Here is a 24,854-nt window from a genome sequence, read left to right as displayed (position 1 = left end):
TAAGAGGAACAAGCATTAAAGTTGTTACCCCTTGGCTTGGTGTATGAATACTAAACTTGTCCATATCAGTGCCAAACTCGACACCTTTATTGTTAGAGGCCTGATAGATTAGAAATAGATCGAGATGAGCTCATAGTTGTGGTTTGGTTTCTTCTCTTTCAGATCAGTGACATTAACCAGTGTGGGAGGAACAGCAGCTGTTCACCAGTTTCTGCTTCTTTACTTATAAAGTTATAAATACATCGAATACCATTATTACAATAAAGATCCATCAAAGTTATGATTCCTTTTCCATTAAACACAAGAACATTACTTCTCATAATGTAAGATTTATGCTGATTAAGTCCTGACAACATTTCAGTAGGAAACTTGCGTGACATTTTTGAAAATGTATTAGAAGATTATCAAAAGGTTTTCTGTAAAACACATGAGGTACATTTGTATGTCTTCTTTCATCTGTCATTATGTTCCTAAAGATCTGACTATGTATCAGGAAGTCTTGAGGCTTTAACTCAGTCTGTCTTTAACCGTCTGTCATTATTCAGTCAGTATGGAGCTCAGTCAACTTCCTCTTCTGCTCTGTGAGTATTATTTCTCTCAAAATAATTGCACTTAAAGCTAATTTACAAACACAAGACATCCAGAAACCCCTAAGAGAAACACAGATGTTTACTTCACGGGAAGAACTTAAGAAATAAAATCCCACAGAAAAAATAAACAAAAAAATCTGGATAATCAACAGATGAGTTTGATGATCTTTATAGGAACAATTAAAATACACAATCTTTCATGAGTTTTCTTTCTTTTTTACTTTGTGTTTTCAGTGCTGATTTCAAACATCCACTCTGGACACACTCAAGGTGAGTGAATTTGATTAATAAATGTCATTACATATGTGTGATTCTGTTACAAACCAGTGGCCGGATTCACAAAACAATCTTAGGAATAAAAATCTTCTTAACTGCTGCTATTTTCTAACTTAAGAAAAAAAAGAAAAGAATATTTTGTATTGCCAAAAACTTTTCTTAAGAATGTTCTTATCTTTCTTCTTACGATTGTTCTTAAGACAAAATTTTAAGGTGTCATTGTTACAGTATAATTATTATTAATCATTTGCATGTAATTATACATAATTTACTGTTATTACTATAGAAAGCACGTGCAGTAACATGTAACTACATCACCTTAAAATAAAGTGTTTAATAATTTAATAATTATCATATTCATATTACAGAGAAAAAAAAAAATATATATATATATATATATATATATATATTAAATCATCTTAAATAACTTCTTAAAGTCAGGATAACCTCCAACCTGTCTTAAATCCCCAAAGGAAGATTACAAACTTCTTGGAATTTATCTTAAGAACTTTCTTAACTTTTTTTTTTAAGATTTCTGTGGATCCGGCCCCAGCTGTCACAGTCATCTGCACTCATTCACCTTTAGTCTCGTTTTCATGGACTTTCAGTTTTCCTTTGTTTGTTTTCTCCCTCCACTCATCAGTTACCATGGACATTCATTCATCACAGCTGTTGGTCATTTCTTCCGTTACCTCTGTGTATTTAGTTCCTCTGTGTTCAGTCGTTAGTTGTCGGCTGATGTTCGTGTATGGTAGTGTTTGTGAGGTTTATCCTCCTCTGCACACTGTTACTCCTGCTTGCCTCCTTGTAATCAAAAACCTGTTTATATTTGATAACCTCGTCTTCAGTCCGTCTTCCCTCTTCTTCATCTTGTGACACCAGCAATGAAATGAGTGTCATGATTATGAATACAGCTTTTTAAATAAGTTATATAAATGATTCATGTGTTGTGACACCAAACAGACGGTTCTGAGGTGTGACAAAAACATACGCTCATATGAAAACGTTTTTATGCACAATTTAGAAAATATGTTTTGACATTTGCCTACAGATTTAATAAAAATGATTAGAGTTGCTGGACCTGCAACAACAAAGTCATGTGAACAACAATGCCAGTTTGTAACCCTGTGGGAAGTGATGTGTGTCTCTGGTGGATGCAGGTGGTGTGAAACCACTACTAACCTAAAGGATGTGGGTTTGAACTCCTCATAGGGGGGTCTTTACACCTTTGTGGTCTGCCTGTTTGTGAAATAAAAATGCACTAATTTACCAGTGAGAGAATGAGATCTGCTGGAAAACGTTCACATCTCATGCTCCCACTGACTTTTTTATTGACAGATGTTCTCAAACCAACTCTGACTGTACGGCCACAGAGATCAGTGTTCACTGGAGACTCAGTTACTCTGAGATGTGAGCTGGATCAGTCATGGGATGGATGGGAGTTTCTCTGGAGTAAAGACTCAAACACTGAATCTCCTGAAGCTGGAACTAAAACACTTGATTCTGTGAAAGTCTCTGATGGAGGAGTGTACAGATGCAGAGCAAGAAGAGGAGGACATTACACACATTACAGTGAACCAGTAGCAGTGACAATACATGGCAAGTGTTTTACCTCTCATAATGAACTGCTCTGAGAACACTATATGAAAATGATTTATAAGACACTAAATAAACATAGAGAACAACACTTCAGTTTAACTTGATTTAGTGTTTTGTAACTGCTCGTACAATAAAAAACAGCACATTTCATTATTTGTATTTATTTTATTATATTATTTATCACATTATTTTCAATGTTTATTGTTGTTGTTCTACAGAAAGACCAAAACCCAGAGTGACCATTAAACCTGATCATCATCATGTATTCAGAGGAGAGACAGTCACTCTCAGATGTGACATAGATGATGGAGGAGTCACTAGCTGGAGCTACAACTGGTATAAAGACGGTTCAACCAGTGTTTCCAGTGAAGGACAGCAACACACATTCAGTTCTGTTACTGAGTCTGACGCAGGTAAATACTCCTGTTATGGGACAGAGACTGAAGGATCACGCAAATCACATCACAGTGATGGAGTTACACTGACAGTATCAGGTGAGTTTGATCATCTCTTCATAAACACACACAAGTTTAACATGTTATTAATGAGTGATGTCTCTATTTCAGTTCCCAGAGCAGTTTTAAGTGTTTCACCTCAGAAGTGGTTGATTATGACACAGAAGTGTTCAGATTTTTATAGGTCAAGCAAACATGTGTGGCTCCAGTTTTCTTCGTTCATCTTCGGAACACAAAATAAGATATTTTTGATGAAATCCGAGAGCTTTCTGACTCCTCCAAAAACAGCAACGCAATGACCGCTTTCAAGGTCCAGAAAGGTAGTAAAGATATCATTAAAATAGTCCATGTGGTTCAACCTTAATGTTATGAAGCGATGAGAATACTTGTTGTGTGCAAAAACAAAACAAAAATAATGACTTTATTCAACAATTTCTTCTCATCTGTGTCAGACTCTAACGCTGTTCACATAGTAAACACAGTGCAGCGCTTCCGGGTCCTACGTCAGAACGCCGCCTCTTCATTGGCCAGCTCCTGTGAGTCAGAATCACACGCATGAGTCGTGCTGCTCACGGCCAAAGCGCTGATCTCTTATTTATGGTGTTGTTTTTTGCACATAAAAAGTATTATCGTCGCTTGATAAACTTAAGGTTGAACAACTGTAGTCACATGGACAATTTTAACAATATCTTTACTACCATTCTGGGCATTAAAAAGTGGTCATTGCGTTGCTGTTTCTGAAGGGGTCAGAAAGCTCTCAGATTTCATTAAAAATATCTTCATTTGTGTTCTGAAGATAAACGAAGGTTTAGCGGGTTTGGAACGACATGAGGGTTAGTAATTAATGACAGAATTAAAATGTTGGGGTGAACTATCCCTTTAAGAGCTGTCAGGAAAACAGTTGTTGGTGGTTTTAGAGTTTGTTTTTCTTCGGTACAGGAGGGTGAGTTTTTGTTTGTTTAGTTTTATTAGAATAGAGGGAGTAATACATAGGCAAGTAAGCCGACCCAGAAGATACTTTTGTGTTAGTTATTTTTGTGTTAGTAAAATATAAACATACACAAGTTAAATAAGGACAGGTGAGCTAAATAATCTAAACTGCAGCTCAGAGATAAAACTTTCCTAACTCCCGAGAAAAATAACAAACACAAAAGAACCAACTCACCATCCTGTACAGAAGAAAAACAAACTCCAAATCCACTACTGGTTCCTGAAGGTCCAGGTGAAGTGGCACCAGCAGCTGTTAAATAGGCAGAGGCCTCAGGTGTTGGGAATAATCAGACTCTGCCCCCATACAACTTCATATACAACACACACTTCATATGCACTTTTGGTCTCGTGGACTTACAATGGCTGCCACGTACACATGTCTGTTAAGTCCATGAGAGACCGTAGGCCGGGTGTCCAATTTGTCATTTTAAGTTTCAGAAATTTCCCTTTGCGGTCGATATGCGCCCTCGAAGTGAGGACTCGTAGGAAGACTACAAGTGCTTAGGGTGTCATTTGGGACAGGGCCACACTTATAACTTTGAACCCTTGGAAACTAAAAAAACAAGATACTTATCCTGATCTCAAATTGAAAAAGATTATTTAAATTTCTGAAATCTCAATAGTCAAATATTGTAAAATATATTCAATTTTTTCTCTTCGCTTCTCCTTTTTTGTGACAAAATTGGTTCTTTTGATTGTTATACCAAGCCTCTCAAAAGTTATTGCTTGGATTTTTATTTTCACCATTATCATTTTTCAAGTTAACCATAATCATATTACACCCTAACAAAGTTACCATAATGTAATTTATCTCTGCAGCTCTTTTTCATGTAAACTGCTGCACTTCGGGACAGTGGATTGAACAATAAGAGGACGAGATCGTCTGCTAAAAAACCTTCACAACTCAAGCTTTTTGCTAGTTTTATACTGACAGATATTTCCAAACCAACTCTGACTGTGCAGTATTTTGCTTTTATATTGCACAAATAATTTGATAAGACAGAATAAATTACTGTAACAGCTGGAGAACAAAACTTCAATCTAACCTGATTATGTGTTTTACAATACAACTGTTCACACACTAAAACAGCACAATTTATTATTTTCATATTTCAATTTGATATACGCATTATTTTCAATGTTTATTGTTGTTGTTCTACAGAAAGACCAAAACCCAGAGTGACCATTACACCTGATCATCATCATGTATTCAGAGGAGAGACAGTCACTCTCAGATGTGACATAGATGATGGAGGAGTCACTAGCTGGAGCTACAACTGGTATAAAGACGGTTCAACCAGTGTTTTCAGTGAAGGACAGCAACACACATTCAGTTCTGTTACTGAGTCTGACGCAGGTAAATACTCCTGTTATGGGACAGAGACTGAAGGATCACGCAGATCACATCACAGTAATGAAGTTACACTGACAGTATCAGGTGAGTTTGATCATCTCTTCATAAACACACACAAGTTTAACATTTTATTAATGAGTGATTTGGTTCTTCACATTAAGATACATCTTTAAACCAAAATGATCTCACAAGATCTTCAAACCTAGTCTCAAAGTTGGCTGATTTTTGGATTTTCCATTACCAAATAACACCCTAAAAAGTAGTATTTTTTGTAGTAGCCAGATTTTTGTTTTTATTTTTATTAAAAAAAATTCAACTATAAGTGTGTGGCAAGCAGTAGGTTTGATGACAGAGGAAGACTTGGAAAAGACAGGGAGACAAAGCAAGAAGAGAGAGAGAGAGCAAAGGAGGAAGAGAGTCGACTACGCCAAATGTGGCGAAGAGCAGTAGGTTTGATGACAGAAATAACTCCCTAAGGGAATATTCCGCTTTGCAAACATTATGTGAACGAAAGGCACCGGGGTGGCACCGGGGTATATATGTGTGTGTGTATATGTGTACATATATATACACCGTCTTGGGCCCGTCATCGCTGTTCGCAGCTATATTTATATATATATGCTATATATATATATATATATATATATATATATATATGTATATGTATGTGTATATATATATATATGTATGTATATATATGGGCCATTCTACAGAATTGGTGCAAAGTCAGAGTTGGAAACATCTTGAAATTTTTTTGTTTTTTCCCACAAATTTTGCATGTATGCAAATTGTATAATATCCAAGGTACGCTTTTCTAGTAATTGTGCAGTTCATTCTCATATTGTATTTTCAGAAAATGCTGGAATATTTTCCTTCTCCCCAAATTTGTCACTACCGAAACACAATATTAAATAATTTATTAAGACGGCTTATAATGACCTATTAAGATTTTGTTTACATCTACCTTATAAATATATATTTTTTCTATTTTTAAAAAATATTTTTACTGGTGAAATCAATAAAGATTATAATTTTAATAATATTTTAAGTGTGATTTATGAGATTTGTTGTATTTTGAACCCAATCTTTCTTTGTAGAAGGCATAAAGTTTATCGTACTGATTTCAAAGTTAAGGATTCATTAGTTTGAATATGCATTGAACCAAACACTATCATAACATCTTAGTTGATAATTCAATATACTTTATTTTTGACAAAACATCCCATGTTACGGTAGTGACTGCACATTTTGGGTAGTGACAGTAATGTTTTGGTAGTGACCACAATAATTAGTTTGCCATGGCTGAATCAGACTGTCCACATTTTATGTTAATATAAATAAATAACTATGATGCACATATGCAGTCAGTACATATAGCAGACACACATCTGACAGTAAATATCTTATAAGAACACCTAGAGCTATTCTATACTTTGGGTCTTGAGGTGCAAGTGAGAAGAGGTATGCTCCTAGATTTTTCTTCCCAAAAAAACAACAACTTACAATGTAGACTCAGAACCACTTTGTTTTATTTGCACATTTTCAACATTTTGTTTATGAGTCATTCAGATAAATCTCCAGAACCACTTAACTGTGTGTGTGTGTGTGTGTGTGTGTGTGTGTGTGTGTGTGTGTGTGTGTGTGTGTACATAAAACATTAATTTCAGAATAATTTTCCTCATTCAGATAAATCTCCAGAACCACTGAACTGTGTGTGTGTGTGTGTGTGTGTGTGTGTGTGTGTGTACTGGTGTCTGATCACCCTCACTGGAAGTGCTAGGTGGTGTGGAAGCCCTGCAAAATGTCTCCACCTCTTTTTGTCTTTTCACCATCATCCTGTGTCTTTTCCTCCATGCTTTTCTGACATCTCTTTGCTCCCTGTCAGATAATTCACTGATACTCTTCAACTTTCCTTCTTCCCTTCGTTTCTTATTTCTTTCTCTTTCTTTCCTTAAGTATTCATCGTACTTCACTGGGTCTTCCCTCAACCTTTGTTTGTATTCTCTCTGTCTCTCTGTTGTAGTTTTTATATTTTTTTTAGGCATGTTGGTGTTTTATGTCATTCTCCCTGTCAAGTTAATCATATAAATTAACATTACTGACAACAACCTTACACCTAAGCTAGTATCATGGACTGCAACCTTAAGTAATTGTAACCTCATTACATTACAGAATTTTAACAGAATCTTGCATACTAAAACACTACTAAAACATACTACAGTAGTAATTATTTGCATAACTGTACTAAAATGTAGTTTATTCCTCCAAATAAAGGATTATGTGTTCCCTTTTGTCACTACCAAAACAATGTCACAACCGAAACTTCAAGAAAATGTTTCGGTTGTGACTGTTTTGGTAGTGACAATTTTAGATACTTTTGAGCCTAGCTCGAAGATGCTAATCAGCACATGGTTAGCAATCACTGGTCAGAACAGTTGAACACATATAACAACTAAATTTTATGGAATAACATCCAAAAAAAAATTCTCAATAGCAGAAAAAATGAGTTTGGTAGTGACATTCCTTAAAGTTACACACAGATTTTTAGACTTTAGAACACATTTACCTCAAAATGATGGGATCAATCTACTCACCATATAGCACATGAGAGAGAGGGACACAGGAATATTTCCTGATCAAAAATGTAGGAGTGTGGTTAAAATCAGTCTCAGCCAATGGACTACAACATTCACTGTTTTGGTAGTGACATGAAAATGCGGGACATGTTTTTTTTGATAAAGTTTCATGATTTAAAAATAAAAAATAAAATAAATATTTTTTTTAACTTCATTTTTTTTAAAAAAACAAAAATATTTTTTTTAAAACAAGAATGGAAAAATTTGCAAAAAAATTTTCAATATCATTTTCACAAGTTGAAATTTAGGGGTTAGGGTTTGGGACAGCCACCTCCTAATTGAAAGTAGCCCATCAATTATGATTTTATATATATAAAGCTTACTGATATCTTAAATATTATTGCTGGTTTCAATAGATAATTGAAGGATCTTAGTAAACATCTAAGATTTTAATAATTAAATGCTTTTCAAATGTGTTTTTTGGATGAGGGACAGCAGTTTGCACCAATTCTGTAGAATGGCCCATATATATATATATATATATATATATATATATAGATATAGATATATATAGATATGTATATGTGTGTGTGTGTGTATGTGTGTATATGTGTACATATATATATATATATATATATATATATATATATATATATATATATATATATATATATATATATATACTGTATAAAAATTTAAGGGACAAGACAGAGAATTTTACTTGCCTGACCTGATTAGAACAATGAAAAACATAAAATAAAATAAATGACTAGGGAATCATTAAAACGAGATAATTATTCTGATTTCATGATACACTAAAAATATTCCACAACAAATCCTTTAAATTTAATGATATTCAGAACGGAACAAGAAAAAAAAAAAAAACTATAAACAAGCCACAACGAAATAAAATAAAAATGAAAACGAATGTAAGCAGTGTTATGCTCACGTAACTCTCTCATTAGAATCAAAATGTTTCAACATTTGCGATGTATTTGGATGCTAAACTATTCTTTATTATAGGCTTTGTACTTCACTCATGTTCCAATATCGACGGAAAAAATCATCCTCTTCACACGCGCAAAAATGTGCTTGGAAACATCACAGTGGTGCGGTGATTACTGTGAATGTATGAATTGTACTACTGACTATTTAAACAGAGCAGTGTAATTTTTATATGTTAGGTTGACTATTTTATTATTATATTTTATTAACCCTCTGAGGTCGGCAAACGCGCCCCCGCGTTTTGCTGGATTTTTTTCACATAGAAGCAACATAAACTTAAAAAAGTCCGTCATTTACGGTCATATTAATAAAATAAATACATGATTATAAACTATAGAGGGTCTTCTTTTTTTGTGTACACTCACATTAACATCAAAACCTTGTTTTTATTTTTAAATAAATAAAATAAACAGGGTGCGCTTTCAGCTCACTCTGTCTCCGCAAAAATCTTTTTGAAACAAGTCTGGAAAATGAACTGAAACTCAGCTAATACTTATCACACAACCATGAAACATGCGTCTAAAGAAAGCTTTAAATTTCTACTTTTAAATAAAACAATTCACATTCAAAACAAATATTCTCCTGCAATGTAATCTGTAAGAAACTAAAGAGAAGTACAGTTTCTCCCGTCTCACCTAATTATCGGTAATGAGTTCACACCCACTCGCAGAGCGCGCTATTCATAAGATAATGAGCTGATGTGATCTATGCAAAATAAGGTAAACGCCCCCTGAAATGCCTTAAAACCAGCAAGTTTCATTTATTCACTTTCCTGTGCTGTTGGAAGATGACACGAGTTCAAATTTTGCTCAGAAGAAGAGCAGGACTCTGACGACGAACGTTTGTATTTTGAGCGACGAACGTTGAGCGACTTGATCCAGCCGTGGATAATATTTCGGGTAAGTCTTTTTAAATTTACTTGCATTAGTTGACACATGTTCGCATTTATGAGGAAAAAACAATATTACGTGACAGTTCTCCATTATGGACGCGAGCGCTCTGAAGCAGCACTAAAAGACTTTCAAACTTTCACAGAGACTTCAAAACAGAAAGCACAAATCCATTCTTTAAAACGAATTTCGTTTTGTTTTAATTGTATCTTAATTTTAATATTATTTTCATTAACAAATTTCCTGGATTTAATACATAAAAAGTAAATAGGCTAGCAATCACAACATAAGGTTACTATTTCGAATTTACGTAACGTTTTTGACGACACGGGACCATGGGCTGGGCCACTCGGAGGTTGCTTCCGGGAATAGTAGGCTACTGCCCTACAGTATTAAAAGTCGCATATAATTTATAACATATTATTGTTTATAAGGTTATAGTGTGCGTTATTTGTTTTCTCTTTAACTTCTTTCACCTCTTTTCATGTTTGGGGGGTCGGATTGTACAAGTTACTTTTGTTTATCGCTCACAATTGCTTTGTTTATAACAGACTGATTATTTTTTTTATTTTGGTCACATTTGATTTGCTTAGAGCAAATTTAGAACATTATGTTCTCCGGTAAAGACGGTCTTCAGATGATCCTGGACAGCGAGGAATAACTCACCTTGGCTTTTCCTCAGAGGAAGATTGTAACTCAGACGAACGGCAGCATGTTCAAGAGCGAATTGATCACGCCGAGTAAACACCGAGTTTTCACGTGAGTAAATACGTGAACTCAAGTGGTCTAGTGGTAGAACATTTGCCTAGCGTGTCAGAGGTTTTGAGTTCGAATCTGCACTCATAGTTTTTTTTTTTTTTTTTGTCAAATCAGATTATGTTTATCAGTGGTTGTATATCAGGCAGAGACATGTGTGTGTGTGTATTTTGTTTTGTAATTTCACTGGAACGAAAAGAGAGTCTCCACAACGGATTGAAGCGCGCGTCCGAGTGAAGACTGCGCGAGCCTAAAACAAACACAGTATCCGCGTCTGACTCGCGGGAATCCACGGCGCAAACCTGTGAGGGGCTGTGTTTTCTCGAGCCCCATATCAGCTCAAGAAAACACAAGTTTATTCAGATCATTACTTGTTTACACCGTCTCGCAGCGCTGTGAGGAATAATAATAATAAGGGAAAATGTCCCTCAAAAGGTAGATGTAAACAAACTATTAAAAGGTAAATATAATTTTTTTTTCTTTAAATAATTTTTATTGTGTTTTATTAGTAACAAATTTGGGGAGAGGATAAATATTCCAAAACTGAAAATACAGTATGAGAATTTACTGCACAATTACTAGACATGTTTACCTTGGATATTATACAATTTACAAGCACAATTTGTGGAAAAAAAAATGTATATAAAAAATATAAATAAAATTTATTTTTGTGTATAAATATATACACATGTATATGTGTGTGTGTGTATGCACATATATATATTTGTATAAGCAACGTATTAAACTGCAAATTAGCATTTATATTCCTTATAATAAAAATGAAAGACCTATGTTACAGACATATGAAAGACAACATTTCGTTGATTAGTTTTGGATAGATTATACATTTTTACTGTAAAATATCTGCCACCTCAAATAAGCTTTTATTTGCCAATTTTTTTGTCAAAAATAATCAAATAATCAATCAAATCCTTAACTTTGAAATATGTATGATAAAATGTATACTTTAGTTTGTACAAAGAAAGATTACACTTGAATTGTTGTTTATTTAAATATTTACAAGGTAGATGTAAACAAACTATTAAAAGGTAAATATAAGCCTTTTCTTTAAATAATTTTTATTGTGTTTTATTAGTGACAAATTTGGGGAGAGGATAAATATTCCAAAACTGAAAATACAGTATGAGAATTAACGGCACAATTACATGTTTTCCTTGGATATTATAGGCCAAATTGCAAGCACAATATGTGGAAAAATAAAAAAGAATTGAGATGCTTCCAACTGTTGCTCTTGCATTCTTGTGGCTCAGTGACTCACCTGAATGAATGGCTCATTAAGTATGCGGTCCTCAGGTGTGAACCACTACATATGCATGATCTGTGACGCCCACTCCGCATATGGCCTTTCCAAACAGAAAGTGCTTTGCAAAATTCAAATCAATGTATTGTGTTATGTGAAGGATTAGGCAGGGTGATTTTCACATAATTTTGAAGAAAAAACACTAGGCGATGACATCCATTAGACAAAAGTCTTATTGGCACATATTTAGTGTGTGTTTTGTGGTCTTATTTCAGAAACTTTAGTTTTTAGTTTTTTCAATAACCACGCATAAACATTATTCTCTCAAAAATGCAGACATGTACATTCTTGTTGCTCACATATTATGGTAGCCCTGTTTGTGCTAAATAGTGTGTAATTTTTTTTTGCCATTACTATGTTTATAAGCAACTGAAAAAAGCACAAATGTCAGGGCATGTCAGAACATCTCAAGGACCCCAAAAACACCTCAGACCCCAGAGGGTTAAGGCTATAATGAACAGGCTGTGATGTCAAGATTGCAATGCTGGAATGTGTGTGTGTGTGTGTGTGTGTGTGTGTGTGTGTGTGTGTGTGTGTGTGTGTGTGTGTGTGTATATGTGTGTGTGTGGCGCGCGCGATCGAACAGTGGACACATAAAAACATACTCCGTCATTTTGTTCATACAGGACATCATTCAAACTGCAAAGTGTTAACTTATATTTGTGTACAGTCGCAATAAAACACAACATTGTGCTTTTGTAAAATAAATTCAAGCAATCCGCCCCCGAAAGGCGCTAATTTTAAAATTAAACTAAAATGCTCACGGCCGTACGGGCATTCATAACGGTGCGCGTCCACGGCGAGGAACGGGCAGAACAGAGTCAACGTTTTTTAGTTCATTCATACTTCCATAGGAATTCATTGAAAACGCTCGCTCTGCACCATTATCAATGTCCGTGTGGACGAACATATTTTACTTTCGTTTTTAACTTAGCGATTCAAAAGCCCCCAGCATTGTCACACGTTGATTAACCGGTGGGGAAATTTTCTCACTGTCACATACCTAGTATATTTTTATATAGATACAATAGGCCTACCTGATTTTAAACACAAGAGGGCAGAATAGCCCTATGTATGACTTGATTTTTTTTATTTTTTTTACTATTACTGTTTTTAAACTTATAATTCTTAAATTGAAAAAAAAAGAATAAAATGGGTTTAGTTGTGATATTTGTATACTTTTATATAGAAATAAATGGTGTATAATTAAATTTTTAGAAGATATGAGGCTTTTAGTGTTTCTTTTTTGGACATTACTTTAATCCCTCACTAGAGCAAAACCGTTTGAGATGTTTAATATCCGTTCACAATTTAGCATCTTTAATGTATTTTCATCGTGTTGAAAAAGTTTGGTGTGAATAAAATAAACCACTTAGGAAACCAAAATATCTGACTTCCTGTTGGTCGGAGCTAATGACTGTAAATTAGAAAGTTGTCCGGCTCGATGAGACCAATATACGTACTGATTTTTGTAACTGTAGGTAAAACTAACTTTTGTCAAAAGCATTTTGAAAGTGACACACTTCCTGCTGCCAGTTGGTGGCGCTATAACTTTGACTCACAATAGTCGCATCCATCTGATCGGCCTCTTACCACGAACACACTGCTGAAGTTTCATCAAGATCAGTTTCATCAAGATCATGCTCTCTAGGAGGAGTATTTCAAATTCCACAGCAAACATTTTCCAAACAACCCATAATAGCCGACTTCCTGTTGGGCTGGCGTAAAACTTGACCAAGGGAAAGTTGTTCGGCCCGATGAGATCTACATGTGTACCGAGTTTCATATTAATTCATGCAAGCGTGTTTGATATATGGACCAAGTTTTCAGACCCTGTTCAAAGGGGCGCTGTTGAGCGGTGCGCAATAAAACACAACATTGCTGTTGAGCGGTGCGCAATAAAACACAACATTGCTGTTGAGCGGTGCGCAATAAAACACAACATAGTAGGAACAAAACAGCACCGATGAAAGTCCTAATCCGAGCAGCACAGTCTTCAAGTGCCCTTATACAGGCAGATTAATTCACCTGCAAAAGCCAGAATGTAAGTTAAAATATACGTAGTATTAACTCATCATTGTTATACAATGATCGCACATACCAAACATGTATCACGTCATTCGTCCGGCAGCAACAGATGAACAAAGTTTACAAAGACGAGCTGGAATACACAGATAAACCCCATAACTATACATTACTTAAAATAAATACGGCTACAAGAGCCAGAAAGAGACCTACCAGGAAGCCAAGCAGCAATACACCGGCGACGCTTAGTGCAATATATATAACATGCGTTGGTATCCGGCAAACGGCGCGCATTGCCAATGGCTGCAAACCCTCAGCACAACGTGTGCTTATCCGCAAACAGCCCAGCACCTGACAAGAGTAACACTGTTAACCGTTTAAAGTCCGGTAGGTTCGAGCAACAATCACAAACAGCCGTCGCACTCACCTCCAGCCAGAACACCATACTGACGGCAGAATAATGACGCACTAAAGAGGCGGTCGCACATTGACACCATGTCCGGTGGTAAAACAGCCACCTTAATATACCTGTAGGAATGAGACGCTGATTACCTGCCCACATCTAGGGCGGAGTCAACACACGCAGAGAGGACGCTACCCAACAGCGGCACTTCACTACAATCGCTTACAGATTTTAGACATTCTGTGGACTGAGTGAAACAGCACCTACATGTCAACTAACTTTCATTTGAGTATTAGTAGACTGTTAGTTTAGGGTTAGTAAAGAGTCAGAGTCGTTGTGGGTCGTTGTGGGTGAAGTGGTCCTCAATCTCTCTTTTATACTCTGCTTTCGCACCCTTGACGGCTACATACATATACACTGTAGGGTTGAACAAATTCAAATTTTAAGACAAAATTTCATTTCCTGGCTTTATAACTTCTCATCATTTTAAGGCCTCAGTATATTTGTGGTTGGTGCTGTTTTCAAAACTTTGCATTTGTGAATAAAATATTTTAACATGAGTAGGCTAGTTATCAACAATGTATTCCAACTTTCACCATATCCCAAGTAATAGATGGAATTTTTTTTATTTTTTGTTTTATATTAACCAAGTAAATACCTTAGTCCAAAAAGTTTTAACCAAATTACATTTTAAATGAATTACAATTCATTTTAAAAATTAATGATCAAAAGTTTCAATATTATTATTACAAATTTGGCAAGTGTTTGAATCCACATTAAATTTTAATCTTAGAAATTCCTTAGCTGGATAAATATCACACATCATTTTAAAATGCACATTTTTACGTTTAGGTAGAAGGGGAAATAGAAGATATAACTTTTACCATTCTTATCATCAGTAAAAGAATACTTATAATAACTTTCTCACAATTAAAATTGAATTGGGTGAAGAAATCACTATAACTCCAAAAACAGCCCTTTTTATCCATCATGTGCAACATTGAACAAATATCTCTTTATATCATTGACCAAATATCCTCCAAAACCAAAGATTATCTTTGAATTGATATATTGAATATATCTTTGCATGTCCATTTATCTGAGCAGATGCAGGTTTGGTTACAGCACCACCTACTGGTCAGAAACTATACCAATTTATCCAGCACTATCAGCTACTGTATCATTTTAAATGTTCATGTGAACGGCTGCATCTGCACAAAACTTTGTTGAATGGTGTGTTTCTTTGACTGCTGGTGTAGATGGTGGTGGTGTGGCACTGTGAGTCGAGCTCTGGATTATTAAAGGAGTCATAATGTTGTTTTAACTTTGGTACCCAATGCTCTATTATAGTCTTTCAGGCACTTCTAAAAAAGAAAAGTGGAAAAAAAATCAACACAGAGCCCCTCAGACCCTTATTTCTAAAGGCATTATTGTCTCGCGAGATCTGATGCGATGTTTTGGCTGTCGTTGACGGTCATTATAATAATGCAAATGAGGGGCGCGTTGATTGGTTGCAGGAAGGAGGGGGGTTGACACCGCAGGTAACTTCAGCATCATTACAAACTGACATGGCGCAAGTTGTCAGAACCCGACCCGGCCGCGACATATGGGATTCAACCGTACATGTTTGAGCCGGACTCTGAACTAGAGCTGGAAAGGGAAGATGTAGAGTTGTTGGATGCACGTCTACATCAAGATGTCTCTGAATGGTAAAGACAATCATTTTGACTGAGACATACATTAACATCAGTTCGAGCAAAAACGTGTGTTGCTATTTTCTCCCACATAAATTTACCTTTTATTTAATGTAGATTACATTAACGGAGATGTAGTTTTTTTTTTTTTTATCAGCTTACAGTGGTTTTGAGATTTTTACTATCATGTGGTGTTTTTGCCTTGTTTCACGTTGTGGTTATTTAGACATTCAATATGTTTCTTCTTTAGACATGCAACGTGATGTTATACTTGCATTTAAACAGTTTTAGCCACTGAGCATGGACTCCTGTACCGTCACTACTGTAGCTGCTAGTGTAAAACAAAGTGGAAAGATGTGGCTAGCATTCGTAGAGTCCATTCCCCGTGTTTACCTCGAAGGTAACGTTACATACAATAGCCGCATTAGCAGTTAACGTTAGCTGCTATTTGTTAACCACAGTAGAGCAATAAAAACACAGTCTTACCTTTTCAATTTCTGGCAAGTCCCTGATGGTTGGGATGGCACCTTTTCCCAAACGGAGCTTCGAGGCCAAGTTCGCCTGATATTGCCCCAAATTTGTAAATGATTCCGGTGTAAAATGTTTAGCACACACACCTAACGATACGCCACTTGAAAGAGTTGTTGGGACAGCGTCATTAAAAATGAATTTCCTCCACTGTTCCCTGATAGTTTCGTCCGTTTTTGGTAGATAAAACACATTTGCATGTTGTTTGTGGCAGTCACCCACAGAGCATCTCAGGTGTGCACTCGGTTTCTCCATCTTTCTCGAGTCGACTAAACTGAATCTGAGGGGGAGAGGGGGAGAGGGGCGGGCTTCCCGCGGCATAGGTTTGCGGTGTCCATATTTGGTATATCCTCCCCCGTCTTGACGTCAAGAGGGGGAAGAAATCAAAATCTCGTTTTTTCGTGCGCGTGCACGTGGCCTATTTTACAAACCCTGAGGTAAACAAACGCTTCACTTTTAAATATCGGCTTCCCGGCCAGTGTACAATCATTATGCAATCATAACATACATTGATTCTCGTGGAAAAGTGAAATTTCTACATTATGACTCCTTTAACACAAAGATTGTGGCTTTGAACCTCTATTGTCTTAAGTTTTTGCATTGTCCCATAATGTTGACCTTTTTTCTTACATTGTCTATGAAATCAAAATATATGAATAATTTACCAGTGAGAGAATGAGATCTGCTGAAAAACGTTCACATCTCATGCTCCCACTGACTTTATATTGACAGATGTTCCCAAACCAACTCTGACTGTATGGCCACAGAGATCAGTGTTCACTGGAGACTCAGTTACTCTGAGATGTGAGCTGGATCAGTCATGGGGTGGATGGGAGTTTCTCTGGAGTAAAGACTCAAACACTGAATCTCCTGAAGATGAAACTAAAACAATTTATTCTGTGAAAGTCTCTGATGGAGGAGAGTACAGATGCAGAGCAAGAAGAGGACATTACACACATTACAGTGAACCAGTAGCAGTGACAATACATGGCAAGTGTTTTACCTCTCATAATGAACTGCTCTGAGAACACTATATGAAAATGATTTATAAGACACTAAATAAACATAGAGAACAACACTTCAGTTTAAAGGAGCCGTATGTAAGATTGTGGCCAAAACTGGTACTGCAATCACTTTCAAATTACTGTAGATTGGTGTATCCCCTCCCCCTCCCCCTGACTCGAGGTTGCCAGATAGGCTGCAGGATCCAACAGGAACGTAGGCTGACACGTACCTGTGGTAACTAGAGCAGAGCTGGCAACCCCGATGCCGAAACACTACTGACTTCGTGATTGGTAGATAGGTGGAGGGTGGCGCTTCAGGCCAAAACACAACATGACAACATCAACATCAGTTGAGGGCTGCAACTTCACTTTTAAATGACAATATCCTGGCCGGACTACTGTTGTCAGTGATATAAGTATTTGAAATGAACATGATTTCTTAATGTCTAGTGACATATCAGGGCCACTTTATGATTAATTGAAATACATTTCTTACATACAGCTCCTTTAACTTGATTTAGTGTTTTGTAACTGCTCGTACAATAAAAAACAGCACATTTTATTATTTGTATTTATTTTATTATATTATTTATCACATTATTTTCAATGTTTATTGTTGTCTTTGTACAGAAACACCAAAACCCAGAGTGACCATTACACCTGATCATCATCATGTATTCAGAGGAGAGACAGTCACTCTCAGATGTGACATAGATGATGGAGGAGTCACTAGCTGGAGGTACAACTGGTATAAAGACGGTTCAACCAGTGTTTTCAGTGAAGGACAGCAACACACATTCAGTTCTGTTACTGAGTCTGACGCAGGTAAATACTCCTGTTATGGGACAGAGACTGAAGGATCACGCAAATCACATCACAGTGATGAAGTTACACTGACAGTATCAGGTGAGTTTGATCATCTCTTCATAAACACACACAAGTTTAACATGTTATTAATGAGTGATGTCTCTATTTCAGTTCCCAGAGCAGTTTTAAGTGTTTCTCCTCAGAAGTGGTTGACTGAAGGAGATCCAGTGACTCTGATCTGTGAGGTTAACGGCTCCTCTACAGGCTGGACATTCAGCTGGTTCACTGTAACTGTCTCAGGTCAGTTATAATGTGCTTCATCTGAATTAACTGGTTATATATATAATTTAATATGTCTGAAACCAGACACAGACTGGGTATTAAGGGCAACACTTCCATGGGCACCAAGCAGTGAAACCTACTTTGAGATCCCAGTCCCTCATTTACAGTCACTGCTCTGTAACAACATAAGAGCCATTGATCAAACCCTGAATAAAACAACCTAAACACAATGAGATAATTTGGGTTACACTAATGTAAACCAGTGTATTCAGATTAGTTAAAAATGTCATTTAAAGTGAAATCTACACATTCTCACTTTCTACAGGGAGCAGGAATGATTACGACCTCCTCTCAGACAGCAGCAGAGGAGCTGGAGGAAAACACACCGTCAGTTCTGCTGATCTAAAACACACAGGAGTGTATGTGTGCAGAGCAGAGAGAGATAACACAGCCGTTAACACAACATACAGCAACACACAACCACTGTGGGTCACTGGTGAGTTCACATATATAGTTTAAATGATCTTTAATAAAGACAGTTTCCAAATGATAGCTGTAATTGTCTTGTCAGGCGTTTCTCCTCCAGTGTCTCTGATCATCAGGCCCAGCAGAACTCAACACTTCACATCTGTCTCTCTCTCTCTGAGCTGTGAGGACCAGAGTAACTCTGATGGATGGACAGTGAGAAGATACACAGACAGCGGGCGGCTGGAAGATTGTTCATCATCAGTGTGGGGATCACAAACAGGATCTACATGTACAATCAACTCCACTGTCCCATCAGACACTGGAGTTTACTGGTGTCTGTCTGAATCTGGAGAGCACTATCATCCTGTTAATATCACTGTACACTGTGAGTCTGGGTTTCTGTTTTTATTCATTTCACTGGCAGTTTATAATCAAAGCTTACTAAAACAACTCCAAACATCCTCGTATTAATATATAATTTATTTTATTTTATTATTTCATCATGTTGTTGATATGTCTCCTGTGTTTCTGTAGCTGGTGTGATTCTGGAGAGTCCTGTTCATCCTGTGCCTGAAGGAGATAATCTGACTCTACGCTGTTTATATAAATATACAACCCTATCAAACCTCAGTGCTGATTTCTATAAAGATGGATCACTCATCCAGAATCAAACTACAGAGATGATCATCCCTACTGTCTCAAAGTCACATGAGGGTTTCTACTACTGCAAACACCCAGCGAGACGAGAGTCTCCCAAGAGCTGGATCTCAGTCAGAGGTGAGAGTAAGAACTATAAACATAGCTGAAATGTTCCTGTACAATTTACAAGTAGATGTCAAATATATATGTATCTCATTTTCTCCAGACTCAGGATCTAATGGTCTCAATCTCGTGATAATTGGAGTGACTGCAGGACTGACTGTTGCAGTTTTGATTATTGTCTTCATTGTCCTCCTGTGGCGCTACAGAAACAACAAAGGTTCATCATCTGACATATTAAAATTCAGTGACAGATTTTCAGACACTAGCTTTGTTCATAACGCTTGTGAGCTGCCAAACATCAGTCTAAGCTGGTTTTCTGGTCCTTGCTGGTTTCCAAACCTGGTAAAGCTGGTATGTTTGCTGGTTTCAGAAGGTTTCTGGGCAGATTTCAGCTGGTCAGGGAAACCATAATTTGTTACTTCAATACTGAAAAGCATTGATAAATATTTATGTAATCTATATTGAAATCATTGAAAGTGCAAGTCCTCCATCTTGTCCACTAGTTGTTTGATACACAGAGTTACTGCATGTGTAAAACTCTCCAAATTAGTCATTTATCAGGTTTTATTTTCTGCCTATGAAGACAGCAGGCAGTGAGGCAAATTAATGTTTTGGACACAACCATAATGTGAAAAAGAAATAAAAACTAAACACTTTGTCATTCTTAAACATGTATACATGAAAGAGATTATACACACATATTTTGTGTCTGACTAGGTGTAAGATCTGAGTCTCCGTCTCCTGTCAGTCAACAGCAGAACCAGAGTGAAGCCGGAGACATGACACTGCTGTCTGGTCAGTCTTTACTCATTACCCATTAATACATACATCTTTACAAGCTGAGATAAAAGACACTTAGGTGTAGGGCTGAACGATATTCTGTTTTAACATCGACATCGCGATGTGCGAATGAGCGATAGTCACATCGCCGGAACATGCGATGTGAAGGGTAACGTTAGTAGTACCCATAAGAGAACGGTAGCACACAGTAAACACGAGTTTGTTGTATGGCTTTTTTGTATGGCGCGTTCTGCGTGCCTGCACAGTGATTGGTTCGCTGTGCCGCAGCTCACCGCGCTCACAGCCAACATTCAAAAATGCGCGACGAAGAGGATCTGCCGCAAAAAAAAGTCAAAATCAGCTATTTGGGACTAGCCTATTTCGTCTACAAAAAGGAGGATGTTGACCAAAAAGAGGTAGGCTACTTTGCTGGAGTGTTATAAAGTTGTGGATGGTTGTCTTTTTTAAACATTCGTTTATTTTTCGTGTTCGCATTTATGAGGAAAAAACAATGTTACGTGACATTACGGACGCGACCGTTATGAAAGCGGCACTAAAAGACTGCTTTAAAACTTTCACAGAAACCTCAAACAGAAAGCACAAAGCCTTTCTTTAAAACGAATTTCGTTTTGTATTAATTGTATCTTAATTTTAATCAGTATTTCATTATCCAATTTCCTGGATTTAATAATGATTAATAATAATTAAAAATAGCAGCCAGCGCCTTAACCGGAGATTAAGCTATCATCCATGAACCGAAACTCAGTGTAAAAGGTAGCCTACTCGCCTCACACACCTAAAAAAAAAAGAAAAAAAAAAGAAATATATCTATTATCTACAGAAATCTCTACTTTTAAACAGAACCATTAAAAAAAATATATAGGCCTAGCTATATTTAATCTGTATGAAAAGTGAATTTCTCCCGATCACTGCTGCGAAGATCGCGAGTCAGTATATTGTCAACTTCAGCTTTACAGAAAACACTTGTTTATTAATAAACAATTAAAATGTCTCATTGTAATATTTTACATATTATGAATCATTACTTTTGCTGGGTCTAGGTGGCGTTTACATGAACGCGTCACTGAATCAGCACAGAAAACATAATTTTTCAGGTCCTAGAACCCGAAGAACGTTAGGTCCTGTGTAGAACGTTCACCGAATTCTGAGAGAAATATGTTTCTGGAATAAAATATTAAGTGGCCTTTTTGTTACTTGTAATGAAGCTTGCTTATTAGTGAAATTATTAATAACATGGAATGGTAATTATTGACTTTAGCCTGGATTGATGGCTCGCAATATCGCGATATATATCGTTGGGGGAAAAATATCGCAATGTAATTTTTTTTCCAATATCGTGCAGCCCTACTTAGGTGTAACTTTTAACTAACAGGACATATTTCACAACTAGATAATATTTCACTCTTCTAAAGTTTGAGATGATATTTTGGGTCTTACATATACATATATTGAACTTGTCATGTGCAGAAGAGGACTGGCTTCTTTGATTTAGATAGTTTGTGGATCGTTAGGTAGAGCTCACAGCGGGTGATCGGCCAGAATCACGCAAGATTTCTTCATTGGAAGTATTTATTGAATTTACAACTGCATGATTGAATATGTACATTGATGTGTGGTTCTGAAATAAATAAAAGAAATAAAACAAACATAATTAGTTGAATGCAAATGAATGATTATCATGCAACAAACCTCTAGTTGTATTAAATGTATAATAATATAGCAGAAATAAAATACAATAATATTTTAACATGGCCGAAACTGGCATTAAAGAATGAAAAAGGCTGTTCTGTAAGCAGCTACAACTATAGCAATAAGTAAGGATAAGCCATTCGCAATACAATGGCTCCCTCTGCTGGTTGCATAAATAACCACACCAGGCCGCTCCGAGAGGTGTCACGTGACGACCAGTGTACATGCGGGAGGTGCGTGCCCTATAACCAATTAACTGGATTGAAGGCGAATATCACCGCGATAGCTTACAAACTATGCGCAAAGGTGCTTAACTGGTATTCTACAATGTGTAACCAAAGAATAATGCCCGAGTGGCAACCTATACATTGATAGAAAGAAGCATCACGACACGAGGTCTAGCTGGGCAGGAAAAGCCTGAGCTTACATTTAGCAACACTAAACAGACAAAACACTACCAATCTAGCCTTAACAATGACAGTAAAAGAACAACAAAATTCCTTACTTCCTTACAAGATTCTTACTTGTAAAGACGCACACAGAATAAAGCAGTTGTATCAAGGCAGGTTGTAAGTCCGTGCGGTTAGCGTACACTACTGGCAAAAGTCTCTTACAGAATGTTACCCGCGTGCAGCGATCCTGAGTCAACTTGTGATTGGCTAAGAGTCCAGGTGAAGCGAGGCGTCTTCCAGTAGGAGAGAGAGAGTCACAGTAAAGTGTCTGATGCTTAGCGACCACAAGGGGGCCTTTTTAACATGTCATTTGGTTTTATTTGACCAAAAACTGCATAACAACATATATTTTATTTTCTGTATGAAATATTGTGTCTGGTGCTTTATTTATTTATTTTTGTGTCAGCATGAAATAGTATTTTTCTGTAGAACTGAATTTATACGATTTCATATATAAGATAATACTATTTTAAAAATGTTTGTATTATTGAAAATTAATTCATGTATTCATTTATTACAGGAACTTCACATATTTATGACTCTGTTGATACAAATACTAATAAAGAAATAAGCACAGGTAATTAATGATGTCAAGGTGTTTTATGTCATTATGATGAGGTCAGTTTTCTTTTCTAAATAAATTGGAAATCAAATCCATCTTTTTTTTGTATCACAGTGCATTTTTTAGAGCAAATCGAGTTAAACCAAGTGTCTTATTTCTTTCTCTGTTGTTCATTGTAGACTGTGTAAGTGTGCCGCCTGAGATCACATATGCGGAGATTGAACTCAAATCTACAAAGAAACAGAAGAAAAAGAAAGCAAACAATGGTAAATGGAAATAAAAGTCTCTGCTCTTATGATTTTATGATGTGGTTTTGTTGCTGTGCACTGTGAAACAGATCTGATCCAAAAAGGACATTGCATGCAAATTGTTTATTTTGAGGTAATTTGGTCATTTTATTTTAAAATAAAATGATCCTCTCTGTAAAATTATAATAGAACGCTAAATAATATGTGTTAATTAGCATGTTATAATGCCATATTTCATACCACTGACGGACATACAGTAAGCACTAGTGATATGAACTGTTGGCATCTTCTAGGCAATAACACTGAGAGTGACGACATTTACTCTAAACTGAAGCTGGAAACGGATTAAAGTGAGTGTCAAAATAAAAACAACCACTGAAAATGTACATGCATTATTGAGAATCTAAGAAAGTCATTTAAAAACTGTATATAACAATTATAAATGTGCATTTTGAATTCACTGATATATTTTCAGATGCTGGATCTAGTGATGTGACGTATGCTCAGGTTAAAAAAGATGCCCGGAGGAGAAACTATCAATCACAGGACTCTGATGAGTTTACTGTTGGTTGAGAAGTGAAAGACCAAGATCATCAAGACAGTGGATTTACCAGAACTTTTTGTAGCATTAGTAAGCCTTCATGTGCTTCAGGGACTATGCATGTTAATATTTGAAAAGCATCGAGCTGATTATTCATTAGAAATAAGCTAGTATTGTTTAGTACTGCACATGTGTTTTTATATTTGTTAATACCAGCAGCAGCAGCTTATCATTTGACAACTGAGGGAACATAATATTCACTGTAAGGCTATTTCTTTTCTGACTGTTGAGTAAGGGACAGAGTTCTCTTTTTTTATTTCTGTATCCTTGATTTTAAATGTATTTGTACAGCTTCCCATGGTCATGGAAATATCACAGAATGTTAAAATTGTGATTTTCATGGCTGGACAAGTTGTCTTTAAACATAAATGTACATAGTGAAACTACTTTTTTTTTCTAGCTATGCTCAAAATATTTTATTGGATAGAAAAAGCTCTTTGTACATGCAGTCTTAAAAATTAGTATCCAGCAATAATAAAAAATAAAAATAAAAAAATAAGCGGTGGTCAAAAGGTTATGGCTTACTTTATGTCCTAGGCTATTTATGTTTTCAAAAAAAGGTTTTGAGAGTACGCTTTTGGAAATTTGTTCTCAGTTTTGTATATAGCCTACACTGCCATTCAAAAGGTTTTGCAGGTAGAATTTGACTTTTTATTGTAATGATATTTCACATTAATGCTTTTAATGTATTTTTGATCAAATAAATGTATTTGCCT

The 24,854-nt window shown here is 36.2% G+C and overlaps 1 protein-coding gene across 1 annotated transcript; it reads left to right on the top strand.

The window, feature by feature from the left end:
- Positions 1–550: 550 nt before the first annotated feature.
- Positions 551–24,854, top strand: LOC311305205 (Fc receptor-like protein 2; the record flags this gene model as incomplete). The annotated part of the gene is made up of 14 exons (XM_084432771.1): positions 551–581; positions 825–860; positions 2,205–2,465; positions 2,684–2,959; positions 18,445–18,573; positions 18,881–19,051; positions 19,127–19,408; positions 19,558–19,800; positions 19,889–20,002; positions 20,503–20,580; positions 23,248–23,304; positions 23,469–23,555; positions 23,831–23,887; positions 24,013–24,854. 13 exons carry the CDS (start codon positions 551–553, stop codon positions 23,884–23,886), a joined length of 1,821 nt encoding a protein of 606 aa, XP_084288897.1. The 3' UTR covers position 23,887; positions 24,013–24,854.

This window comes from Rutilus rutilus, assembly GCF_951802725.1.
Source record: "Rutilus rutilus genome assembly, chromosome: 1".
Classification (NCBI taxonomy): Eukaryota; Metazoa; Chordata; class Actinopteri; order Cypriniformes; family Leuciscidae; genus Rutilus; species Rutilus rutilus.
The sequence above is the reverse complement of the archived record's forward strand: the minus strand, read 5'-3'. Positions and strand labels throughout refer to the sequence as shown.